At 39.0% G+C, this 23,995-nt stretch overlaps 2 protein-coding genes across 2 annotated transcripts in view; one reads left to right on the plus strand and one right to left on the minus strand.

Moving 5' to 3' along the window:
- The window catches only part of myo7ab (myosin VIIAb), a 64,561-nt gene extending 59,435 nt beyond the window's left edge, over window positions 1–5,126 (plus strand). The window contains exons 45-51 of the mRNA XM_078172305.1: window positions 182–269; window positions 375–481; window positions 853–1,038; window positions 1,664–1,780; window positions 2,782–2,865; window positions 3,139–3,258; window positions 3,368–5,126. Of these exons, the coding sequence (XP_078028431.1) occupies window positions 182–269; window positions 375–481; window positions 853–1,038; window positions 1,664–1,780; window positions 2,782–2,865; window positions 3,139–3,258; window positions 3,368–3,460 (795 nt within the window). The 3' untranslated portion in view covers window positions 3,461–5,126. The remainder of the gene's footprint in view (window positions 1–181; window positions 270–374; window positions 482–852; window positions 1,039–1,663; window positions 1,781–2,781; window positions 2,866–3,138; window positions 3,259–3,367) is intronic.
- On the minus strand, window positions 1–23,783 carry gdpd4b (glycerophosphodiester phosphodiesterase domain containing 4b). The gene is made up of 16 exons (XM_078172306.1): window positions 23,642–23,783; window positions 20,987–21,209; window positions 20,482–20,585; window positions 17,994–18,087; window positions 15,515–15,574; window positions 13,166–13,264; window positions 12,977–13,070; window positions 12,413–12,558; window positions 10,661–10,743; window positions 10,307–10,457; window positions 8,412–8,636; window positions 7,955–8,112; window positions 7,709–7,856; window positions 7,446–7,528; window positions 7,246–7,325; window positions 1–5,799 (listed from the first exon to the last, which is right to left on the minus strand). Exons 2-16 carry the CDS (start codon window positions 21,158–21,160, stop codon window positions 5,717–5,719), a joined length of 1,782 nt encoding a protein of 593 aa, XP_078028432.1. The 5' UTR covers window positions 21,161–21,209; window positions 23,642–23,783; the 3' UTR covers window positions 1–5,716.
- Between the last annotated feature and the right edge of the window lie 212 nt (window positions 23,784–23,995).

Genomic DNA, 23,995 nt, shown 5'->3' on the forward strand with positions numbered 1-23,995 from the left:
TTTTTGTCAGTGATTAAGAGTTTTTTAGTGCTCATTTACCTCAAAGTATTGCTACAGTGTGGTATTAGTACTTTTACTTGGGTAAAGCATCTGAATACTTCCTCCACTGCTGTTGGAAACTAATGTGGCACATAAACTTTACATACATTACAATATTTGATTTCTTTTTTTGGGTTTCCAGGTCATCAGTGTGCCCGACGGCGATTTCTTCTTTGACTTTGTGAGGCACCTGACTGACTGGATCAAGAAAGCCAGACATGTGAAAGACGGTAAAAAAAAAATACAGATTTCTTTAAAGCTCATACATTTTGTATCTTCTCATTGTACTGTCAGTGTTTCACTTTATCACCTCTGTGCGTGTTTGGGATGTGCAGGTGTAGTGCCTTCACTGACGTACCAGGTGTTCTTCATGAAGAAGCTGTGGACCAATACCGTGCCAGGAAAAGACTCAATGGCTGACTCCATCTTTCACTACTACCAGGTGAGCAACAGCTCTTAGAAAATGTTCACACAAGAGTCATAAAATCTTCCTTTATGTAAACAAGTTAACAAACATCAGTAAATTAATTGTTTTAGGATATTTTTTTCACGTTGTTTTCATGGTGCTTGTGCTACATTACCTTGGGATACCGATACCAGAAAAATCAAACTGCACCTGAAGTAAATGAAATTGTCAGTGTAAATAACAATACAATGATATACCTGTTTACCAGCATGTGATTATGCTATAGAGCTCCAGTAACTTGCTGTCTGCAGTATTATTTTAAAGAATGAAGTTTATTGCCAACAGACAACTTCAAACTGCACGCACAAAGACCTGCATCATCTTAACGGTCTGTCGTCTCTCTCCAGGAGCTGCCCAAGTATCTGCGAGGCTACCACAAGTGTTTGAAGGAGGAGGTGCACCAGCTGGCGGCGCTGATCTACAGGGTGAAGTTTGAGGAAGATAAATCCCACTTCCACAATATTTCTAAGATCCTGAAGGAGCTCGTCCCACAGGACCAGATCAGGCATCTGTCCCCCGACGACTGGAAGAGGGTGAGCTGATATATTAGAGCAGTAATAGAAAGTAAGAGCAGGTGTCACAGCTGAATAGTCCAACAAAAGACTAGATGCGAGAGTGAAAGCACTCAGGAAGTTGAAATGAATAAACATCCAAGTTAGATTCTGACATGATGATCAGACCACAAAAGCAGCAGTAGAGGAAGTACTTAGATCTTTTACTCAAGTCTTAATAGCAGTACCACAGTGTACAAATTATCTATTACAAGTCAAAGTCCTGCATTCAAAATCATACTTTAGTAAAAGTTCACAAGTATTAGCATTACAGAGACTTTAATGACCAAAAGTTTGGTTATTTAAGTCTCTGTGAAGTCAAAGTCCTCTTTATTCAGTATTTCAGTTATTGGTTACTGTCATCCAAATCACTTTTTTACGCATATTACTTAAGTAATAACACATAAGAGATTTATGTTGGTCCATAAATTTAACAATAAAAAAAGACTATACATGAGTGTATGTTGGTATTCTAATTGGCCAATTGGCTCAAAACAATGAACCAATTGGTAATCAATAGAGACAGACATGTAATGTAAGTCATTCTGATGATATCATTTAAATGAAGTGATTTCTTAAAGAATGAATGTGTGTTTCTCCCTTTCAGTCTATCATGTCACTGTTCAACAAGCACTCGGGAAAGACTCGAGAAGAAGCCAAACTCTCCTTCCTCAAAATCATCTACAAGTGGACCACGTTTGGTTCGGCCTTTTTTGAAGTCAAGGTAAAGACGTCGTTAGTGATCAAGTTTTTAAAGGCTGAGTATAAAGTTTTGGAAGCAGTTCATACTTTCATGCTGTTGTGTTGTTTCCATTTGGTTTATGTCAGTGGTGGAAGAAGTACTTGGAAGTTTTACTTAAATAAATATAGCAGTACTGCGGTGTAGAAAAAACTAGGGCTGCCCTCGACTAAGAATTTTCCTAGTCTACCAATAGTCTTCATTTAGGGCCATCGCCTGCAGGTTTACGAAATTAATGTAATGATTAAATTGTATATTTTGGTGGTTTGAGTTGAAGGTGTGAGAAAGAATAGTATCAGTAACATTGTTAACACTGTGCTACATTACAGAGAAATACAAAAGCGTACTAATGAACCTTCATTAATATAGGCCTATATTTTATCTACAAGTGCACGTCACACACTGAGCGAGCCGCCTGTTAATGACGCTGTGGGCTAATGGGCATGTAGCTACTTCCATGTTTCAGATGATACGTCATGTTTGTAGTCGACCAATGAAGATGAGTTTACATATCACCTTGGGTTCATCCTTCACCTTCTCAAAATGATCCAACACTTTGGATTTCCTGCCCGACATGTTATTAACTAGCCTGTGGAATAACCGCAGGTACCAGCCCTGGAAATTAACCTGACTCCTGTCTGACTGCTGAGTGTGGACACTTCCTGTGTCTGTCCTTTCAAATTAAATTCCCACATGGTCCAGTCATATAGGTTTGACTTGACAAGGTGCAGTTTCTAATTTTTTTTTTTTTTTTTTTCTGCGACTAAGCGCCCAGTGAAATCTTGCCACTGTTTATTAGTTTATGAGTTGATGATATTTAATGATCTGAACCTGCAAAGTAATCAGTTAAATAAATTTAGTGCAGTAAAAGTATACAGTGACATAAAATGGACATAGAAGTACCCCAAAATTGTGCTTGACTAAATATATAGTTATTTTGTTCAGCACTTTTGTTTTGTTTTTAATTATTCTTCACTTTTCTGCAGCAAACAACTGATCCAAATTACCCAGAAACCCTCCTGATAGCAATCAACAAACACGGAGTCAGTCTCATTGATCCCAAGTCGAAGGTGGGTCCATGTTAGTTTGTTCCCGTGCAGCATTATTCAAGTGTTTTGTGCATGCAAGTACAACAAATTCCTTACTGGAAGAAAATGCTTTGTTTGGCAGTTTAGTGAAAATAGTTGTTTAGATTTCCATGAGCCCACGAATGGATACAAAACACTTGGATGATGCTGCGTAGGAATGTTCTCGAAGTTCTTTTAACTTCTTTGTATGTAGGAGTGTGTCTACAGAGTGCTGCACTGAATCTGCGCTCATCTCACTTGTCATGTTTCCTGCAGGACATCCTCACCACTCACCCCTTCACTAAGATCTCCAACTGGAGCAGCGGCAACACGTACTTCCACATCACCATCGGAAACCTGGTCCGAGGCAGCAAGCTGCTGTGTGAGACCTCACTGGTGAGAAACAGAGTTTAATATGACGTAGATGCACCACAGCGGTCAGAAGAGCAATAGAGCCATACAGTACATCCTAATAAATGAATAAAATATATTTGTAACCCCTCAGGGCTACAAAATGGACGACCTGCTGACCTCTTACATCAGCCAGATGCTGACCACCATGACCAAACAGCGAACGTCCCGGGGCAGCAACAAGTGAGCAGAATGGCTGGAAACGCATCGATATATGGTCACTCAGTCAGTGCAGCATTCTCCCTCACACACAAACAGTGTGACTACATGTTAACAATGGCACTTATTTCATATGAAACTGTGTGAATTGTCCCACAAAGTGGTTATTGAGGCAGACATTTGGTGGTTAACTGTGACACTGTAATGCCAACATTTTCATTTATGTTATTATGTATCGGCCCTGTCTTAAACACTCACCTATTGCCTTTAAGTGAACTTTTCCCACCGTACCAAACGCAACATGGCAATTTGGATGACTGTCTTATCTGCATTATAATCACTGTAATCTGCTAGTCATCTAATCTGATGTCTGACATACAACACCGTTCAGAGGTTTGGAATCTGCTGCAAAAAAGCTCAATAGGGTCCAGTCATATGTCTGAGAGGAAACTCTGCTGTCGAATGTTCTGTCATGCTTTTAGGTTGTAAAAAAATCACTTACAAGTAGATGTTATTCTGTATTAAGAGTTCAACCAGACAGCATGTTGAGTTTGAAATTCAGCTCAGTGCACAAACGAGAAACGGAAGTGAGGAAAGCAGACAAAGTCAAGAGGATGTGAGATCGAAACAAACATGTTATCCACCTTATTCCTAGCCCATGTTACCATTGGAAATCGCGCCCATAATTCAGGCAAGGTAACAGTTTGTTTACAGTACTCTATTCTACCTTCCAAGAGCAATTGGGAAATAAAACGTGGAACACCCTACCTGTTATAGCTCAAACTGGATTATGTAATCATACCTCTGCCATCTCTGACAGCAGGTTATTTTTCCTTTTCAACCAAGCACGCTAGCAACTAGCTTGCTTTGCTCATCTATCAGATGTTACTGACGGAAAGAAGAAAAACATCAGTATAACAGCTGATTCCAAACTTTTGAACGGTGTTATGTCAATAAATTACCATTGGGTTTTCTCACTTTATCTTTGTGCTGTTTGATGTAGCAAACTGTTAATGCAGCTTTTTTTTTTTAAGACATTTTCAGAGAATTTAGTGCCAGTGTTTTCTCAAATGCTGGCATCAGTGTCAAGACAAGAAAACCTGTGATTGAAAATCTAATTTCTCACTTTCTGCTTTAAAAAAGGTCATTAAAAAGAGATCAGCAGTTACCTGGACCCAAAACAGAAGTCTACTTGTTAATGTTTGTATTGTGAAGTAGCTTCTTTTTTCCATCCTTATTTATGCTCAGTTATAAGTTTAACAAACTGGCATCAAATAGAGAGTTGCTCTTGACTCCTACACTATAGACCAAACCAAAGTTTCTCTCACATCTGTTAGTGCTCTTCTCATTAGATAAATTGACAGTTCACACAGTCAGACTTGGACATAAAGAAATCTGGATTTAAATTTATTTACATATAACCCAATGATTTTGTTTTGCATTGTTTAGTCGTGCATGTGCAAGGAAACAGACCATATGTGTGCCACAAAGTTCAAACACCACCTCCATCTTTGTATGTGTTGATCCACAGTAGTTAGAACATGTGTACACGGACTGTAGATGGTGTGTTTTTTCTAAATGTACAAACCATTAGCATTGATTTTTAAAGCACTGAGTCATAATCATAACTCTGTTTTTGGACCATGTGACCACGTGTCCTGATGTAGACATAAATAAATGATGTTTTACAAAGAGCACAGAAGTTTGTTTCTCACTGCTGTGACCTCAGTGATGTTCAGAGGAGACAACGACCACTGCTGCTGCTCCTGCTTTTATTTTAGAGGGGTCAGAACCTACAGCATCTTTTTCTTCTCAGTGTCTGTCTCACTCCCCCTCTTCCTCACACTCACCTCCTCACTCCCTTCCCCATCTCACTCACTCTCTCTCACTCCTCCTCCTCCACCTCCTTGCACCTTTCACTCCCTCCCCATCCTCCTCTTGTCCTTGCTCCTCCTTTCCCTCTTACTCTCTCCATCGAAAAGTCATGTAAACATTCATCCCGAGGAGAACAGTGTTGAGAGTTCTGACTTTGAGGGGAAATAAAGAATATAAATTCTCTGTGTGACAGTAGTTAACTGATCCGTGTCTCATACGGTGTGAAAACCCTGGAGGAACATTTGGATTTTTGTGTGATAAAACAGCACCTAACAAGGTGATGAAATGTTTCTATTACTTTATTTCATTAACTCAAAGTGCACTTGACAGTGTTTTGTGCTGAGATCTTACAGTTTGGCAGGGGGGGGGGGGGGGGGGGCGGCGGGTCGACTCTTCTCCGAGGTAGATGTTAGTGCTCAGTCATGGTCGCCAGGCTGGGCGTCTTCTCTGCTTGGGAGTTGGTGCTGGAGACTGACCATATATCACTCATCTCTGTTTTGGAGGTTCAGATAAAGATGGCTTATAGGAGGGTTTTAGAGATAAATAATTAGGAATATATAGAAGTCTAAAAGAAATTAGCTGTAGCAGCAGATAATGACTCACTGCCTTACATAAACATGATATTTGCTGCTGATTATATTTTAGATTAATGGGTTAATTGATGACTTCTGCCTATGTCTTAAGTTCTCAGTCAAATAGTCCAAAACCCTAAGGAATTAAAAAAAAAGGTCATAGTGTAGTATGTCATAACTGTCAAAAAAGTCAAAAATTGTGCTAAAAAGTCATAGTATAGTATGACGTCCAAAATATGATTTTAAAAAAGTCATAGTATAGTATGACGTCCAAAACGTGATTTTAAAAAAGTCATAGTATAGTATGACGTCCAAAACGAGATTAAAAAGTCATAGTATAGTATGACGTCCAAAACGAGATTAAAAAGTCATAGTATAGTATGACGTCCAAAACGTGATTTTAAAAAAGTCATAGCATAGTATGTCGTCCAAAACGAGATTAAAAAGTCATAGTATAGTATGACGTCCAAAACGTGATTTTAAAAAAGTCATAGTATAGTATGACGTCCAAAACGTGATTTTAAAAAAGTCATAGTATAGTATGACATCCAAAACGAGATTAAAAAGTCATAGTATAGTATGACGTCCAAAACGAGATTAAAAAGTCATAGTATAGTATGACGTCCAAAACGTGATTTTAAAAAAGTCATAGTATAGTATGACGTCCAAAATGTGATTAAAAAAAGTCATAGTATAGTATGACGTCCAAAATGTGATTTTAAAAAAGTCATAGTATAGTATGTCGTCCAAAACGAGATTAAAAAGTCATAGTATAGTATGACGTCCAAAATGTGATTAAAAAAAGTCAAAGTATAGTATGTCGTCCAAAATATTAAAAAGTCATAGTATAGTATGCCATTATATTTTCTTTACAACAATGAAAAAGTGTTATAGATACTATACCAAATAATGTATTAAACATCATAGAATAATATGTCATATAAGTTTCATCAAGAGTCATAGTATGGCATAAAAAAATTTCACAAAAGTCAGTGTACGGTATTTCAAAAAATGCCATGAAGTAGTCATACTATGGTAAGAAATGAAAAGGTCATTGTATTATATGCCAAAAATCATCATATAGTATTTCAAACAGTGATTAAAAAAAGTTAAAGCACGGTATGTCAAAAAATAGTATGTCTTAAAATTATTATTTTTTAATTATTTTTAAAGATATTTTTGGGGGGCATTTCAGCCTTTAATCGATAAGACAGACAAGCGTGAAAGGGGGAGAGAGTACAGTACATAACAGTGCAGTAGATGGAAAAACCTGGTGTGTAGCCATGAAATAAGAAAGAGAGACAAAAAAAGTATCTCAAGGAATAACCTCTTTGGTTCTTCCTTTCATCACATTATATTATCTTACCTGTTTTAAACTTGCTGTAAGTGCCATTGTCCTGAGTGATTTTGCTGCCCGAGCAGAAAGCCAGTCCTCTCTCTCGCCACCTGCCAGCAGACACATCATGCGACCCCCGTCAGTGCTACACCTACATCTTATTCAGAACGCAGACAGGTAAGGATGTCCCGCTAACATCCTTGTTTTCTAACTTCATGTGTGTGACTCACCAGTGAAAGATGAAGATGATGATGATCAGGACAAGGGACACAAGATCTGTGAGAATCCACATCAGGTTGTACTGGTCTGGACTCTGAGAGACAGAGATAAAAGTAAACATACTGCTCTTCAGTAAATGTATTTACATAAAGGTTTAATGCACCAAGACTCAGGAGCAGTGCTGGAAGTAAGTAACAACACCACAGTATAAAAATACTCCACTACAAGTAAAAGTTATGCAAGTATTATCAACACAATGTATTTGAAGTGTTACCATGAGGAAAAGAGGCGAGCTCATGGTGTTGAGGAGCTGGGGAGCGTTGGTGGTGACTGACTGGACTCCAGTGCACCAGGCAAGAGAGTAGAGCCACGGCTGGCTGATCACATACAGGTTGGTGCTGATGTTCACTGCAGCAAACTCACTGCACACAAGAGAGGAGAAACATCATCATGTGTTACAAGAGAAATACCAGGGTCATCTTTGATGCGCGCGCACACACACACACACACACTGTGTAACCTGGTGAGCTCAGAGGACATGGAGCTGTAGTGCAGGTTGAGTTTGACGATGTGGTTGCTCTGGAGCTCCTCTAGAGGGAGCCGACTGCTTGATGTCTGCTGGAGCTCGGGATCGATTTCCTGGACCAGAGCCCGCAGGTCTGATGGCAGCCACAGCACCTGGTGAATGGGTGTCCAACACAAACACACACACACACACACAATTAACAACAAAAAGGCTGCCACACTGGACATCAGGGGTTTCTGATTTCTGTAAAGAGACATTGCTGTTGAGTTTTTCAAATTTATTTTTTGGCACTCTGACCATTGTTTCAGAGAGAAGGCAGACATCTCCAACACGACTGATAAACAGCACTACAGGTAAGAGGACAAATATGTTTTTGATTTTGGGGTGAACTGTCCCTTTAATGTCAATTTGTTGAAACATCATAAGATGGACTAAAGGAGGACCTACTCACCTGCGAGGACTGAATGGAGGACTCGTTCTGGATGACCTCCAGTGTGCGTTGGATCCAGGTATCCCTGTACGGGTGACCTCTGGGTGGGCGGTAGAGGTCGAAGATCACCAGTTTGTCTCTCTGAGCTGCCAGCTGGAGGAAGGCCTGCAGGGTGCACACAGACTGCTTCCCCGCCTGCGCTCGGTCCTCTGCTCCCAGAGAACCAGCTGTACCAAACGGATTGTGCTAGAGGAGGAAACCATCAATACCTAATTAACACTGTGACATAACATGCAGGCCAGTGCGTTCTGAATGTGCCAGCTGATGTTGTGGTACAGCTGTAGTGGTGAGGAATTAACTGCAACTTGTCTGATAATCAATACTTTCTACTTTGATTAACTGTCTCAAATCTGCTGTTCAGAGTCAGAAACAACATGTGCCTTGGTGTTGTGCTGCATTACAGTCGGAATATATAAAAAGGATAAAATGTAACTAACGCAGAAAGGTAATAAAGAGGAATAGAACATATCTTACAAAAACAATGAGGGAGATGTAAATTCTCTATGCTAAACTGCACAGTATCTTTACTATCCCATCAGTCAAAGTGAAATCAGCCACTCAGTCTGTGTGTATTATATTTTGCTTCTTTTTGTGCTGCTTGCTAATTATACTGTTCTTTGTTTTGTATAGTTTACTTATACACTTTACTGAACACCGGACTGTATGTTTCTTCTCACTCACAAACATACAGAACAATATATGTTGTTTAACAAACCTATAAATTTGTTCAACATACCATGACTTTTTTTAATGATATTTTGGATGACATACTATACCATGACTTTTTTTTAAATCATATTTTGGACGTCATACTATAGTATGACTTTTTTATAGTATTTTGGACGACATACTATACTATGACTTTTTTTTAAATCATATTTTGGACGACATACTATATCATAACTTTTTCATCATATTTTGGACGTAATACTATACTATGACGTTTTTATCATAGTATGGACGTCATACTATACTATGACTTTTTTATAGTATTTTGGACGACATACTGTACTATACTTTTGACATTTTTCTGACATACTATAATAGTTTTTTACAGTTTATTTCGCCATAGTATACTATGAGTTTTCTTTACTTTTTTCCGACATACTACAGTAAGACTTTTTCAACAAGGAATACTATGACTTATTTTACAAGTTTCAACAGGTTTTTTTTTTTTTTACCTTTTTCGACATACTATACTATATTTCTTTTTTCCTGTTTCATTTAAAGTGAACTTTTACCCAAAGCCACTTTCACGTAAAATGAGTTTGTGCTGCAACTAATTATTCTAAAAAATGTATATATTGTCAATTTTTCCATTTCATTTATTTTTCCTGACTGTTGCAGTACTTTCATTTTTTTTCCTGTTTCCATGTTTTATGACATGCACTGAACACCAAGGAAAATTTATCATATTTGGCAATAAAACTGATTCTGATCATCTCCATTATTGATGTATTGTATAATTATTTTCTACAATAATGAATTCAGCTTTTGGTCAACAAAACAGGACACAATAAAATATCATAAGCTATTATTCTGCAGTTTCTAACAATGAATCAATTAATAAATGACTTTATTTCGAGCAAAACAAAAAATAAAAAACATCAACAGACATGCTTGAAAAGGAGGAAGTGTGCACTCTTTCCCCTTCTTCCGTTTCTTTAAAACGAAAATTGTTAACAACTGTTCCAAACTAATTTACAACCATTAATATAGATAAGTCTCATAAAATAACTCCTCCCTCAGCATTGACGTAAGTGACAAAATAAAACACAATAAGTGTTACAATACAATACAATACTTACAGTACTTACAATAAGTACTTCAATATGTTTCTACTGTACTGGACTCACAGAGAGGAACCAGGCCCCAGCGTTCAGGCTCTCCAGCTCAGCCCAGGTAAACATGGCAGCCGGAGTGTCAGTCCGGTTGGGGAAAACCTGGTGGATGTTGGTGGTCCGTCGCAGTGTGTGGTCATGCATCAGGAAGGGCACCCCATCAACGCTACAACCACGACATGTAAACAGTGTTGATCAGTGTGACTAAGAGTCGTACTATCAACTATCAACTAATAAATCAATCATGATGTATTAATATGGATTAAACCACCCAGCAGTATATAAAGTAATTAAAATGAGCAGAACATTTACCAGCTGCAATGTCAAAGCGATGAACACATTAACTAATTATCTATATAGCTGACTGACCTGATCGTGACATCCGTTTCCAGACCATGACTTCCTGCTTCCACGGCCTTCTGGAAAGACATCAGTGTGTTTTCTGGAGCAAGCTGCAAATGGAGAGAATCAATACACATCAGTGTTTTCACATGCAGGAAGTTTAGCAGCTTGCACCAGGCCCACACAGTATCCTAAAAATATTTAGTATGACACTGCTTTGCAGGATTTTGTCTTGTATCCAAGACTAAAAATTTTCTGTTGGATGTAATATTTGAGCCAAATAATTCACTCACTTTGCTGGTGTGGAAAAAAAAATAATTTGAGAAACATTAATTTGTCGATTATTTGTTGATTGACAGAAAATGAGTTGGCAACTATTCTGACAATAGACTTATTGTTCCAGTTGTTTTTCCAAACAAAAATGCAGAATATTCTCTGGTGTGAGTATGTGAGAATTTGCTGCTTTTCTTTGTCATATGTGACAGTAAATTAAAAATCTCTACCTACACAAGCAAACTGAAGACATCACTTTGGGAGAGATGACGTGAAGATGTTAAGGCCTTTTTGCCACAATTTTTTTTTTTACCTTTTTTTTTTTCTAACCACACAATCAAGAAAATAACTGGAAGAATAATTGACGATGAAAGTAGAAAATGAATTTACTTATTAAAAAAGATAATATAATTGTTAGTCACAGCAAGGGTTGCAACGTTTTGAGATTTTCACAGTACAATAACCGCCTCAGAAAATATCATGGTTTCACAGTATCACGGTATTACAGGTATTTATATTTTCAGTCAGAATGACCCTTAAAAAATGAAAATGGAAGGATTATCTTTGGTTAAACAAATGTTTTATTCCTATTTATGGAAGTATGTTATACGTTTACATGCTGCTCTATTTTTGTTTGTTACATTGCTGTGGTATTTCTCATTGAGTATCACTACTTTTTGAAGTATCAAAGGTGCCTCTATTTAAAAAAAAAATTCAAACAATTTTTGAAAAATTAAATTAATTCTAAAAATATCTTCAACAATTTCACCTTGAATTTATTTGCATGTCATTATGACATTTTCACCTGATGTTTCTGTCGCACTGCTGGCCTTTTTGTAAATGTATTTTTTGTAAATGTAATGTATTCCTGTGGTGTGACTTTATTGTGGTTTTGCAGTGTGTTTCTGTACAGCTACATGTGTTATCACATGATCTGTTGGGCGACCACCATTGGTTGTATATATATAGAGGTGTGTCTCCTTATCTTGTTCATGTCTGATGAAGGGCTGGTGCAGGAAACGTAACATGTGGTGATGCAATTAAAATTTCCAAAAGGAGCAGTTTCTGCTGATTGAAGCCGGGGCTGATTAATACTGTGCTGCTGCAGAGTCATTTGACCCGGGTGTGAATGTTGGTTGTAATCTTTCACATTACATTAAAAAGCCAGATGTTAGTGTGTTTTTAAATGCAAACATTAGGCATTGTGAATGTAAGAGAGACTTGTTTTCAGTATCATAGTAGGTCCTTGATGTGGAGTCACATTTCTATACCTTAGCTTTACCTAAAACAATGCCTTTGAAGGGAGGAGGAGAGAAGGAGAAGGAGGGGAATACATGAGGAGGACTGGAGTCATAGATCAGACTGGATCAGTGGAGCAGCACAGCAAAAGTCCTTCAGTAAAACAATCTGGCTTAAAACATCACGAGAAAAATAGCTAGATAAAACAATTACAGCAGAATGGCCATGCTTGTTATTTTATTTTGTACAGTAACTGTTTCTGCTCACCATGGGTGCTCCTCTGTGGCCGATGAGGGCCGGCGCGGGGCCCAGGGACCCGTCCTCTTTAATACAAGGAGAATACAAGCCGAGGGGCACCAGGTAGAGGGCCGACAGGATGGACAGGTACACCCCCATGATCAGGCCCCGCCTTACTGAAACACAAACAGCATTCACTCTTGGTTCCAATCTTTTTAAAGTCAGGGGACATTTTCTTGATATGATGGGATGATCTGTTTTATTTCAGTGTATTGCTGTTTTCTTCAGGATTATTCTCATAACAACTAAAAAAAGAAGTGAAACAACTACATTACTTTTTTAATTCTTAAGGGGATAGTTGAACATTTTGGGACATCTGGCTGCTTCCTCTTGTTTCCATTCTTTATGCTAAGCAAAGCTAACCATCTGCTGGCTGTAGCTTCATATTTAGCATGAGTGGTTGTGATCTAACTTTGAGCAAGAAAGCAAATAAACTTCTTTTATATCAGACCTTGTATTGCATTCTAGACAGTGTTCACTGATAAAACTACAAAACTATTTTGCAAATCAAATGACCTAAACTGTGCACCATACCTCTGCTGTTCATGCGAAAGAAATACAAAGCTATCGGCCAAGCCAGCACCGTCACCAGTAGGACTCCACCCACATGTAAAAAAGGTGCGGTGACCTGTGATGAGGACACAAAACAAACCCTGACATCAGGAGTGGAACCAACACTGGGAATAAGTGAAGGCTGTTGTGGAGGAAGAAGAGGAGTCTCACCTGGAAGGAAAGTAGTAGCGTCTTCCATTCTTTACTCCACAGGTCAGATAAGACGGCGGTGGCTACGACTGAGAACGTCAAACTCACCAAGATCCCAATCTGACAACATACAGGAGACAGTCATGATTCTGGAGTTAATTAGTATCAAGTTCTATGAATCTGTTGTAGAGTAATATAAATACATTTTACAGGTCTATCTCTTTTTGGCAGTTAGTTAAACAGCAGCGGTGGAGAAAATATTCAGACCCTTTATTTAAAGATAAACTGTGCAGGATTTTCCTAAGTACCAATCAACAGACTCGTACAGAATAATCCCTCTTCTTGGGCATCAGTGGCTTAATGGGTAGAGCAGGTGCCCCATGTACAAGGCTGTTGCCGCAGCGGCCCGGGTTTGAATCCAGCCTGTGGCCCTTTGCTGCATGTCATCCCCCATCTCCCTCTCTCCCCTTCATGCTTACCTATCCTGTCCATTAAAGGCAAAAATGCCCAAAAAAACATATTAAAAAAAAAAAGAATAATCCCTCTCCATCATTCATAATCCACTCTCAGTGAGAAGTGGTGTATTTTTCTGCAAAGACTCTGCCCTTGGCCTGTACATTCTCATTTTCTGTGTTGGTGACGTTTATAGGCCCCCACAACTCTCAGGTCAGACAGACAGCAGGTATCCAAGAGACACAGTGCTGAAAAAACACAAATGTAGCGAATTTATTACTTATTACTAACACAAAAGTCAATACTCTTTACATCCATCTGATAAAACATGTGAACCTACAGTTGTCTTTAGGAAAATGAGGGGCTGTGTAGACCCAGGAAATGTTTTGTAAGAACTCAGACTCCTGTGCCCCTCCTGAGCCTGGGGAGTACCACCAGTTGGTCCAGGAGTTTCCCCTCAATGTCTGCTGTTTCCAGGCATATTTTAGGATGACTTGGGGGCAGTTTGACAACTTGCTGTCTGTTGTTGGGCTGTACAGCTCTGGGTATCCAGCAACCGCTACCACCAGTTTCTCCTCCATTGTTTACCAACTGTAAACTTGTTTCCGTGATCATCACAGGAATTGAGCCCGTGGCCGCTGCGGCAGGGACATTGCCTTGGTATGTGGGACACCTGCTCTACCCACTAAGCCACCAGGCACCCCAGCACTGCTTAGTTTTACCCTTTGATCTAAAGTTTTTTCAGTCTTCAGTTTTACAATAAAGGAAACAGTATGGTGCCCACTTCCTGTTCACAAATTCTACGACTATAGCCAAACAGTGCAGTAAAATATGTTTCTGAAGACATTTTAGGTGAGAAAAAAGACAATACAGTAACAGAATCTCAGTTTGTATTTGATCAGAACTGCACAGTTTTACGGTTTAATTTGAGTTTGGTCTGAGTTTGAGAGAGAGAGGGGCGGCTCTCTCTTGATCCGCTTCTATATTCTTTGTGTACAACAAAGTAGTTTGGCCAACAGCCCTAGAGCCAGAAGAAATCTGCTGTATGACATGTTTTACTTTATCCGGCAGATTTTCACTAGGAGATAAGCAGGGAGATCTGGGCACTGGTGAGATGAGGTAAGTTTACCACTAGTATTAACTTTGACGAAAAAGATGATGAAAATTTTTTGTCAATGACCTATTTTCCATGATGAAAACAAGACTATGACAAGCTAAAAATAGATCTTGATAATAAAAACTAAGGCGAAATCTGTTTCATGTCACCTCGATTCTAATCTGATACATGATAGAGCCTCACTGAAGTAGTTTAGAGATAAAAAAACAAAAACATACTGACTAAAACTTGACTAAAATGTTTTGAACTTTTGTCGACTAAAAATAGATTAAAACTATGAAGGATAAAAATTACTAAAATGTGACTAAAGCTAATAAGCATTTTCAAATTGTCGCACGTCTGAAAATAAATACGTCTTCACGTTATGTCAATCACATTTGCACACTGAGTCCAAAACTTGAGTCCCTCATTAAAAATTTCAGATCATCACATCCATCAGACGTTTGACTAATAATCAGTGAAGAAAATGTGGCGGTGGGAAACAGCTATGACAAGACAGAGGAACGAGGAATACGCATCAGAAAAAAAAATGGACTCAGTGTGCAAAGGCCTTAAGTCTAAGACCAAATCTAAAATACCTGTCAAACTTAACACTGTTTGCCTGTTTGTGAAGCCCTATGAATCACTTAATGTTGGCACAGTGATTACATAATTATGGTTTGGTGTTCGTGATGAACACGTAAGGACGATCCATCAAAAGCTACTGTAATCTTTTAAAACACGTTACTTTAAGCTCTACATACATTGAACCTCCAGTTAACATAAAAACTGTAAGTGTAGGAGAGACAGGGAGCGGTTACCTTGTGACTCCAGTGTAAATAAAGCTTCTGGCCCTCTGACAGCAAACAAACAGCCAGCAGCTGCACAGAGGAATAAACACACACACACACACACACACACACACACACACACACACACACACACACACACACATTAATTAAATCTGATGTGTGATAAAATGTAGAGTCGTAGTAAAACATCAGCAACATTTGCACAGTCAGACCTTTACAGTGCAGCACACCTGTACAGAGACACTAGATACAAGACAATGGAATGTTTAAACATTCACACAATACTGTTAGATTGTAGTTAACTTTTTGACAGAGCCAGGTTTGATCAGTCCGAGCTACTGATGCCAACATTAGCTAATAGCCTATTACACTACTGAAGCTGCTCCTCTTTTTGGAACCACCACAGACACGGTAATAATTTCACTTTCAGCCATGCTTGTTGTTGCCATCAATATGTCATCAAGTGGAAATATTGTGAGTATCACGATATGAATTTTTCATATCATATTACAAATTATACTGATATTATCATGAACAAATTGATATGGCACAACCCTACTCCATATATACAGTCCCTGACAAAAGTCTTGTTGCTTATCCTAGTTGTAGGAACAACAAATAATAACCTGACTTGTAGTTGATCAATTGGGATCAGAAATAGCTTATATGAAAGGCAAAGGCCTTTAGATTATGCTTATTATACCAAAATAAAGTTGTGTATCATTCATTGAGTTTTATCATTTAATTAGGACAGAAAGGTCAGATCTTGCTTGGACAAAAGTCTTGTCGTGTCTTTAAACGATTCAACCAATCACAGATTAGAGCTCCACCTGTGACAAATACTGTAATTAACACATTCCCAGGTGTGTATAAAAAGAACCCCAGCACACCAGACCTTGATGTGAAGTGCAACCTGACCGCTGACAACATGCCAAAGATTCAACCACAGACCAAAGTGCTGATCATCAAGAGCCTGAAGACCAAGTCTGCTGCTGAGGTGGCAGACATCTTCAGTGTATCCAAACGTCAAGTTGAGAGGATAAAAAAAAGATTTGAAGAAACTGGTGACGTTCATGACAAGCCCAGGTCAGGCAGACCCCGTAAGACTGTTAGAGAGGCCTATTTGTTGCTTCGGTAGTCCAGGGCCAGCCCTTTTTCAACTGCAGCAGAGCAACATCAGAACTGGTCACCAGAAACCCCTGAATCTACCAGAACAGTTTGTCGAATTCTCTCACGCAATGGTCTCCATGGCCGAATTACTGCTCACAAACCAGCATTAAACAGAAGACAACAAAAGAATCGTGTTGCATTTGCCAAGGCCCACAGCTTGCAGAAAGGATGGACAGTGGAAAAGTGGCAGAAGGTTGATTTTTCTGATGAATCATCCATTGAACTGCATCCCAATCGCCGCAAATACTGCAGAAGACCTGTTGGAACCCGCATGGACCCAAGATTCACCCAGAAAACAGTCAAGTTTGGTGGAGGAAAAATCATGGTTTGGGGTTACATCCAGTATGGGGGTGTGCGAGAGATCTGCAGAGTGGATGGCAACATCAACAGTCTGAAGTATCAAGAGGTTCTCGCTGCCCATTACATTCCAAACCACAAGAGAGGGCGAATTCTTCAGCAGGATGGTGCTCCTTCTCATACTTCAGCCTCCACATCAAAGTTCCTGAAAGTGAAGAAGGTCAAGGTGCTCCAGGATTGGCCAGCCCAGTCACCAGACATGAACATTATTGAGCATGTCTGGGGTAAGATGAAGGAGGAGGCTTGGAAGATGAAACCAAAGAATCTTGATGAACTCTGGGAGTCCTGCAAGACTGCTTTCTTTGCCATTCCAGATGACTTCATCAATAAGTTATTTGAGTCATTGCCGAGACGTATGGATGCAGTCCTCCAAGCTCTTGGGAGTCATACACGATATTAATTCTTTTTCCCAAGGCACCATGACTTTATGTTCTGATGTTATTGGAGCATGTTTGTGTATTCAAAATAAAGTATCATTTCTACAGTACATTATTTTTGTATGCGACAAGACTTTTGTCCAAGCAAGATCTGACCTTTCTGTCCTAATTAAATGATAAAATTCAATGAATGATGCACAACTTTATTTTGGTATAATAAGCATAATCTAGAGGCCTTTGCTTTTCATATAAGCCATTTCTGATTCCAATTGATCAACTACAAGTCAAGTTATTATTTGTTGTTCCTACAACTTGGATAAGCGACAAGACTTTTGTCAGGGACTGTACTACTTAACTATTTCCTTATTATAAAAAACAAACAAACATAGCCATGAGTTGGACAAAAACATCACCCAAGAACACAAAAATGACCAGCTGCACAAAACAGTCTTTAAATACGAGGATATACACTCCATAGAAATGGTGCTATAAACAATAGAAGAACGTAGAGAATATTAAATCCAATAAAGTGGACGACACTAATTTAGACAAGTCAGACCCTCAGTGTTGTGTTTCTGTCTCACCATTAGTACAGTGATGTAGGTGAAGAAGCCTGCGGCAATGACCAGCAGCACCACAGACCAAGGAAACCAGAAGCCCAAGTTCCCAAAGTTAAACCTGCACAGGACAGTCAAGAGTCAAAACAGAGAGACTGTTGGTGATTTAAACCAGGATGCAACAATAAACAAAGATATATAGCCTGAAAGACAGGGAAGGTTTTGAGATGCTAACTTCTTTAATAATACACCATAGTCTTCCTTGGAGATTGCCTCATTTGTCAACATTTAACAAAATTATTCATTATGCCACCTCGATAATAACACAATTAATATACACTGGTGTTTGAGAGACAGATGGCTTCATGCTAACATTTTAGCATCACTGCCACTGTATGTGCACAAGGTATTTTGTAGGTAACCATGGCGACAATCCTGTGTCATCAAATGCTACGTTACCAATTAAATCTCACTTCCTAACTTTGGGTTAAGCTGACTTAAGAGCTAAGGGGTTAGGGCACCGACCATAAAACACAACTGAGGGACTTCTGTCTTTCATCCTTCTTCCCTATCATTTCTCCACTATCACTATTAAATAAAGGCATAACATGCCCCCCCAAAATTATGTAAATACTTTTTAAATCAAACAAAATAAACTCAGCTGATGTAGTTTTGTGTGGTAGGCGACAACGCGACACAATATCGTCATCATGATGCCAACTTGCGATTTATTGATGTCTTTTATGTTCAGTTCAGTGTTCAATTAATTCAGTGAAAGATATTTATAGCAAAAACTGAGTACACTTTAACATGTATTTAATGTTAACGCAAGCAATATGGTTACCACAATATTCAACCACATCATTTCATTATAGCATATGTTTTTCATATTGTGCAGCCCTGGCCACCATAGAGACATAAAGAGACTAAAATCAAATATATCTTAAATGTAACTACATCAGTTTTTTTTATTGTTTGTGGTGAGTCATTCTACTTAGAAATGTGCAATATCAAAATTGTTGGAACACTCTCCAATTTGACCATTAAGACAATTTTCCAATATCTTAGTGTTTGGGCTGTCTGTGTATCACACATTATATAGAACTTGTGCAAACATGGCGAGCTGATCAATATTTTTATCCATGTCCACAGCCCTAAATACACCATTACAGCAAGTTGTCAATGAGTTTTAGTTGAACTCTGTTGTTACACCTGCTCCTGTCATGACTCCAAGGCTTACCTGACATGGATGTCATCAAACAAAGACTCCTAAAATCAGATATCTGTTTAAGGAAGCTGCAGACTTCCTTTATGGCTATAATCAAGGTTGGATTACCATCAGGGCAAACAGGAGAGCTACAGCGAAGAGCTTCTGATTTAATGCGCTTTGCTCAATTTAATTGAAAAGGTGCTCGAGGATGGTCCCTGTTTTAAAATGTAGTTTAAAAGGGTAAATTGAATATTGTTGTTGTTGCTGTTTCCCATGTTTTTGTGTCTCAGTGACTAATGGAGACAATTTTTGAAAGTGATGCAGCATTGAGCAAGAGGGCTGCAGCTGGCAGTCACAAATCAAGGATTGTTTGCATCATTAATTTCCATCCACTAAATGTGCTTGTTTTTGCCACTGACAGGCTCAGATTGTTACACTAAGTCTGACAACATTATGCAAGCGAGATAAACTTTTTTGTTAAAAAGTAACATCCATTTTGTTTAACCAGAAACAGCCCTGAGTTTGCCACTGTCAAACCCACCAGACTCCATTCAAATAATCAGTAATTTTAGGGTGTATAGAGGTAGCTTTTTTCACATCTAACTGGGAGATTTAAGGGTTTATTTCAATCAAAGCATAAAAGATGATTGTTGGAACAGTGGAAAAACAAATAGAGATGTTTTCATGAGCTTTATTTTGGTTTTATCAACTTTGAACAAAGTGTGTTTCATGATGATAAAATTACTGTTTATTTGAATAAAGTCTGGTGCATGTGGCAATGGTGAATTCAAGGTTGTTTCTGGTTTAACAAAAAGGATCTTCCTCTTTAACAATAAGATCTATCTCTGCTGAGATCTTTTCAATAATGCTGTCAGACACACATACAATAATAATCTGAGCCTGTCAGTGGCAAAATAATAACTCTCAGTGGACATAAATTGACAGTGCATATTGCTGTGAGTGATTACATCACAGCCTGTTCTTCTGTCCTTCTTCCCTTTAAGACCTTGATTGTCTTCATTTCATGTTTCTACATGTATGTTGCATATTCTTAAATTCCGTTCAATCACATTACCAAACAGCAAATCTGTAGTCAGGTGGTATTAGTTAATATGAAGCAGAAAAACTGTACACAGAGCAGAGAGTGGGATCAACGGAGGGTTAGCAGAGGACCAGGAGCTCCAGTTTATCCTGGGAACCTACACCAATGTTTTCATACACTCTGGTTACACATGTAACCCGCACATAATATATGTTCACCTATGCACCACACTACAATAAGTACAGCAGCATTACTCCACCCACCAGTCAAAGTCATTGTAGTCGTTCTTTGCTTGTCCCCAGAAGTAGAGAAACACCAGTGTTAAGCAGAAAGACGTCACCAGCAGAGCAAAGCTGACACCTTCCAGCTGTCGGAAACATGAAACACAAGTTGTTGTTTTGTTCGTAAAATGCCCTTTAATATGTACGGCACGTGTCCTTTTCTTTTCCCCATTTATTGCCTTGTTTTCATGGAGATGAACAAATGGTCTTTGACCTCTCTGAAGAGCAAGGAATTCAAACAGGAAAGCTGTGATTGTAAAAAAGCTCTGGTCTCACTGTACTGTTTATCAGAGCTACAACTGTAAAACAAATGAACTTTTAAAGTGAATTTAATTGTTTTCCTGCCTTGTTTGAAAACTGTTTACACCTGGTGACTTGACATTGATGGTACACCTCATGTAAAAGATGCTGTGAACAAGAAAAAATAAAACTTATTGCATTAATTATGGACCTGACGTGGCCCGGTGCACATCTGCAGTTGTCTGACCTTGTTGCAGCAGCAGTCTCCCGGCTGAGTGCAGCTCCTCTCGTAGCGTCCCCACCGACAGCTGTACAGACCAGCCAGACATGACACTAAAGGTCGGTGCTCGTAGCGCCGCAGCAGTTTAGCCCGGACCCCACGCAGTCGGCCGAACTGCAGCTGGGGTAACGTGGAGGCCATGGCTCACACACACTCTGACACACCCTCCATCTTGCTCACACACACACACCTGAAACAAAAACAAAACACAGACATGAAAATCTCTTTACTGGAGTCTGTTTTACACTTTCTACTTTTACTCCACTGCATTTCAGATGAAATACTGTATTCAGATAAACAAGACAACTTTATTGATCCCACCAGGGGCACTCTGTTTGAAGAGCTTGCCTTGCACTGGAGCCTATCCCAGCTGACATTGAGCGAGAGGCAGGGGACACCCTGGACAGGTCACCAGACTATCACAGGGCTGACACATAAAGACAGACAACCATTCACACTCACATTCACACCTACGGTCAATTTGGAGTCACCAGTTAACCTGCATGTCATTGGACTGTGGGAGGAAGCTGGAGTACCCAGAGAAAACCCACGCTGACATTAGGAGAACATGCAAACTCCACACAGAAGGGTTCCAACATCCTGGATTCGAACAAAGAACCCTCTTACTGTGAGACGACAATGCTAAGCTTTCTTATGTTGACATTTTCCTTTAAGTCCTCGATAAGGTTTCCTCAACATAAAACCAGTTGCACAAAACACCCTCAAGTCTCCTCCTTAAGGTTTCCTTAAAATGTTTACTTAAGTATTTATGGTTTTCTCCTTGTCTTGGTCTCATACTTAAGGACTCCCTAGACTGCTGTACAAAAGATTTTAGCAACCAAAGCAAGGTAAAAAAACAAACAAACAAACAAAAAAAACCTTAAAGGTACCACTGACTTTCTTAACTGCAACATGACTGAGTTTATGGTGATAAATAGACAAAACTAACACACCTGAGAAGAGTGTTCTACGACCAGGAGAAACCGATGGATACGCTTTTGATTTTACACTTTAGATTTGACTGACTTTATTTTTGTTGCTTCTTCCGACAATTGTTTTCTGTTTTCTGGTATTTGGGGATCAAATTTACTATGCAGTTTGTGCTTTCTATGATTGTATTCCTCCAGAGGTATAATCTTTTCCTCTTCTGGCCATTATGGTTTCCTTGTCTTCTTTTCTTCTGCCATTTTTTTTCACTATCTAACTATAAAGACAACTTTGTGAGACGGTAACAGGCATCACAAGTGAGAGTCCAAGCAAACAAACAGTCTCCATGCAAACCTTTACCACTGTCAACGAAGTAAATTAGTTTTTCCTAACTAAGGAAGCCTTTTAAGGAAATCTGTGCAACTGTGTAAGTACCTCAACTAAGGAGAAATTAAGCCTTAAGTGTCATACGTAAGGGGTTTTGTGTAACCGGTCTGGTACAAAACAAAAGTTATAAATTAAATTTGCTTGAACTATGACACCTTTATATATCCTGCGTCTGTGCACACTTGAAACACGACAACTATATATTCACAAAATCTCAAGTATAAAATCCTCTATAGATTCCTGACACAAATCAGCCTTGGTTATGTCTCAGGAAATGATGATGAAATGTGGCTTCACTGGGCAGAAACTCAGTTACTGGGAACTATTGTTACAGTTTGTTTTGTTCATTTAGGCAGGAAATCACCAGAAATATCTTCCTAGCTGCTGAGTTGCAGTTCCCCAGATAAGTCCCAGATCTGCCCCTGACCTGACCTCATCAGTTCATTTTGTCAGTTCTCTTCTCACTGGGCAGCTCTTGTGAAACTCAGGTGTGTTTCAGGTCATTATCTTTGCTGGAGATAAAGGGCAGCTCAGCTAGTTGTAATCCTCCTTTAGTGACATTAAAACTATACATTTTATTACAATTCACTTAATAATAATTGTACATATAAATGGTATCATATGCATATGTTAAACAATTCAAAGAATAAATCAGCTTGTAAAACCTTTATAGCTTCTGTTCTGTACCTTTAACTGCCATGGCTGAGACAAACTCATGTTTTATAACAAACCAAACAATAACAGCCTGTTGATTACATAAATAATATTCTGTGGCCTAATAGCCTAGGCAATAAAACATTGAATAATTAATAGGACTGTTTGCAGGCTGCGAAAAACAAAGCTGTCTCTTGTATCACAACTTGCAACGAAGGAGCTCTTTAACAGAGGAAAAGATGCCAAAGCCTATTCAATAATCAGACACTTTAATGTTGATTGTATCGTCGGCATTAGTCAAACATTGATCGTCAAGCGTGTCACCAGATGTTATCCCAATATGCACATGTGGTTCGCGGCTTTTTTTATGTGTTGTATGCGAGCCGAATTAAAGCCTACATCCTACTTATTCGTTTAAAATGTTATCTATGTTTAATCAATGATTCGCTTTGGCGAGCAAGCGTAAAATTGGCCGATTTTTATACGTGGTCTGGTGGTACACTCGACATAAAAGAAAGAACGGGACCTATTGAGAGCGGTCGGAGCTACAGCATGAAGCGGATCATCACCAAACACACATCGATGCCAAAACACGTTCAGTCTGTCCGATGTCACTGTGTATTGTTCTGATAGGAACATGTCAGGTTATCATACCTCCAGGTCGGATCTGCCTCCCGACAAACGGCAGAGATGAAGCCGCAGTGCGCCCTTCTTCCTCGGTTACCCGATGTGGGGCAGGTGGCCTCGGATGAGGACCTTGTCTCAAACTAACCAGAGTTAGTTTAACAAGTACCGGAAGCTGAATATTTTGCCTTCAAAAATACAACACCAGTCTTTTATTTTCGGATTCATATGGCCTATTACAATGTGGTATACTACACAGATAGTAGATTAGAGGACACACAAAACCACTGTTATGAATGTTTCCTAAAACTGTCAGTAGATGCATCATTTCGTTGTGAAAGGTAAAATTTAAACTAAATGCAACAACAAAACATGCTTTATTTT

This window comes from Epinephelus lanceolatus, chromosome 11 (assembly GCF_041903045.1).
Source record: "Epinephelus lanceolatus isolate andai-2023 chromosome 11, ASM4190304v1, whole genome shotgun sequence".
Classification (NCBI taxonomy): Eukaryota; Metazoa; Chordata; class Actinopteri; order Perciformes; family Serranidae; genus Epinephelus; species Epinephelus lanceolatus.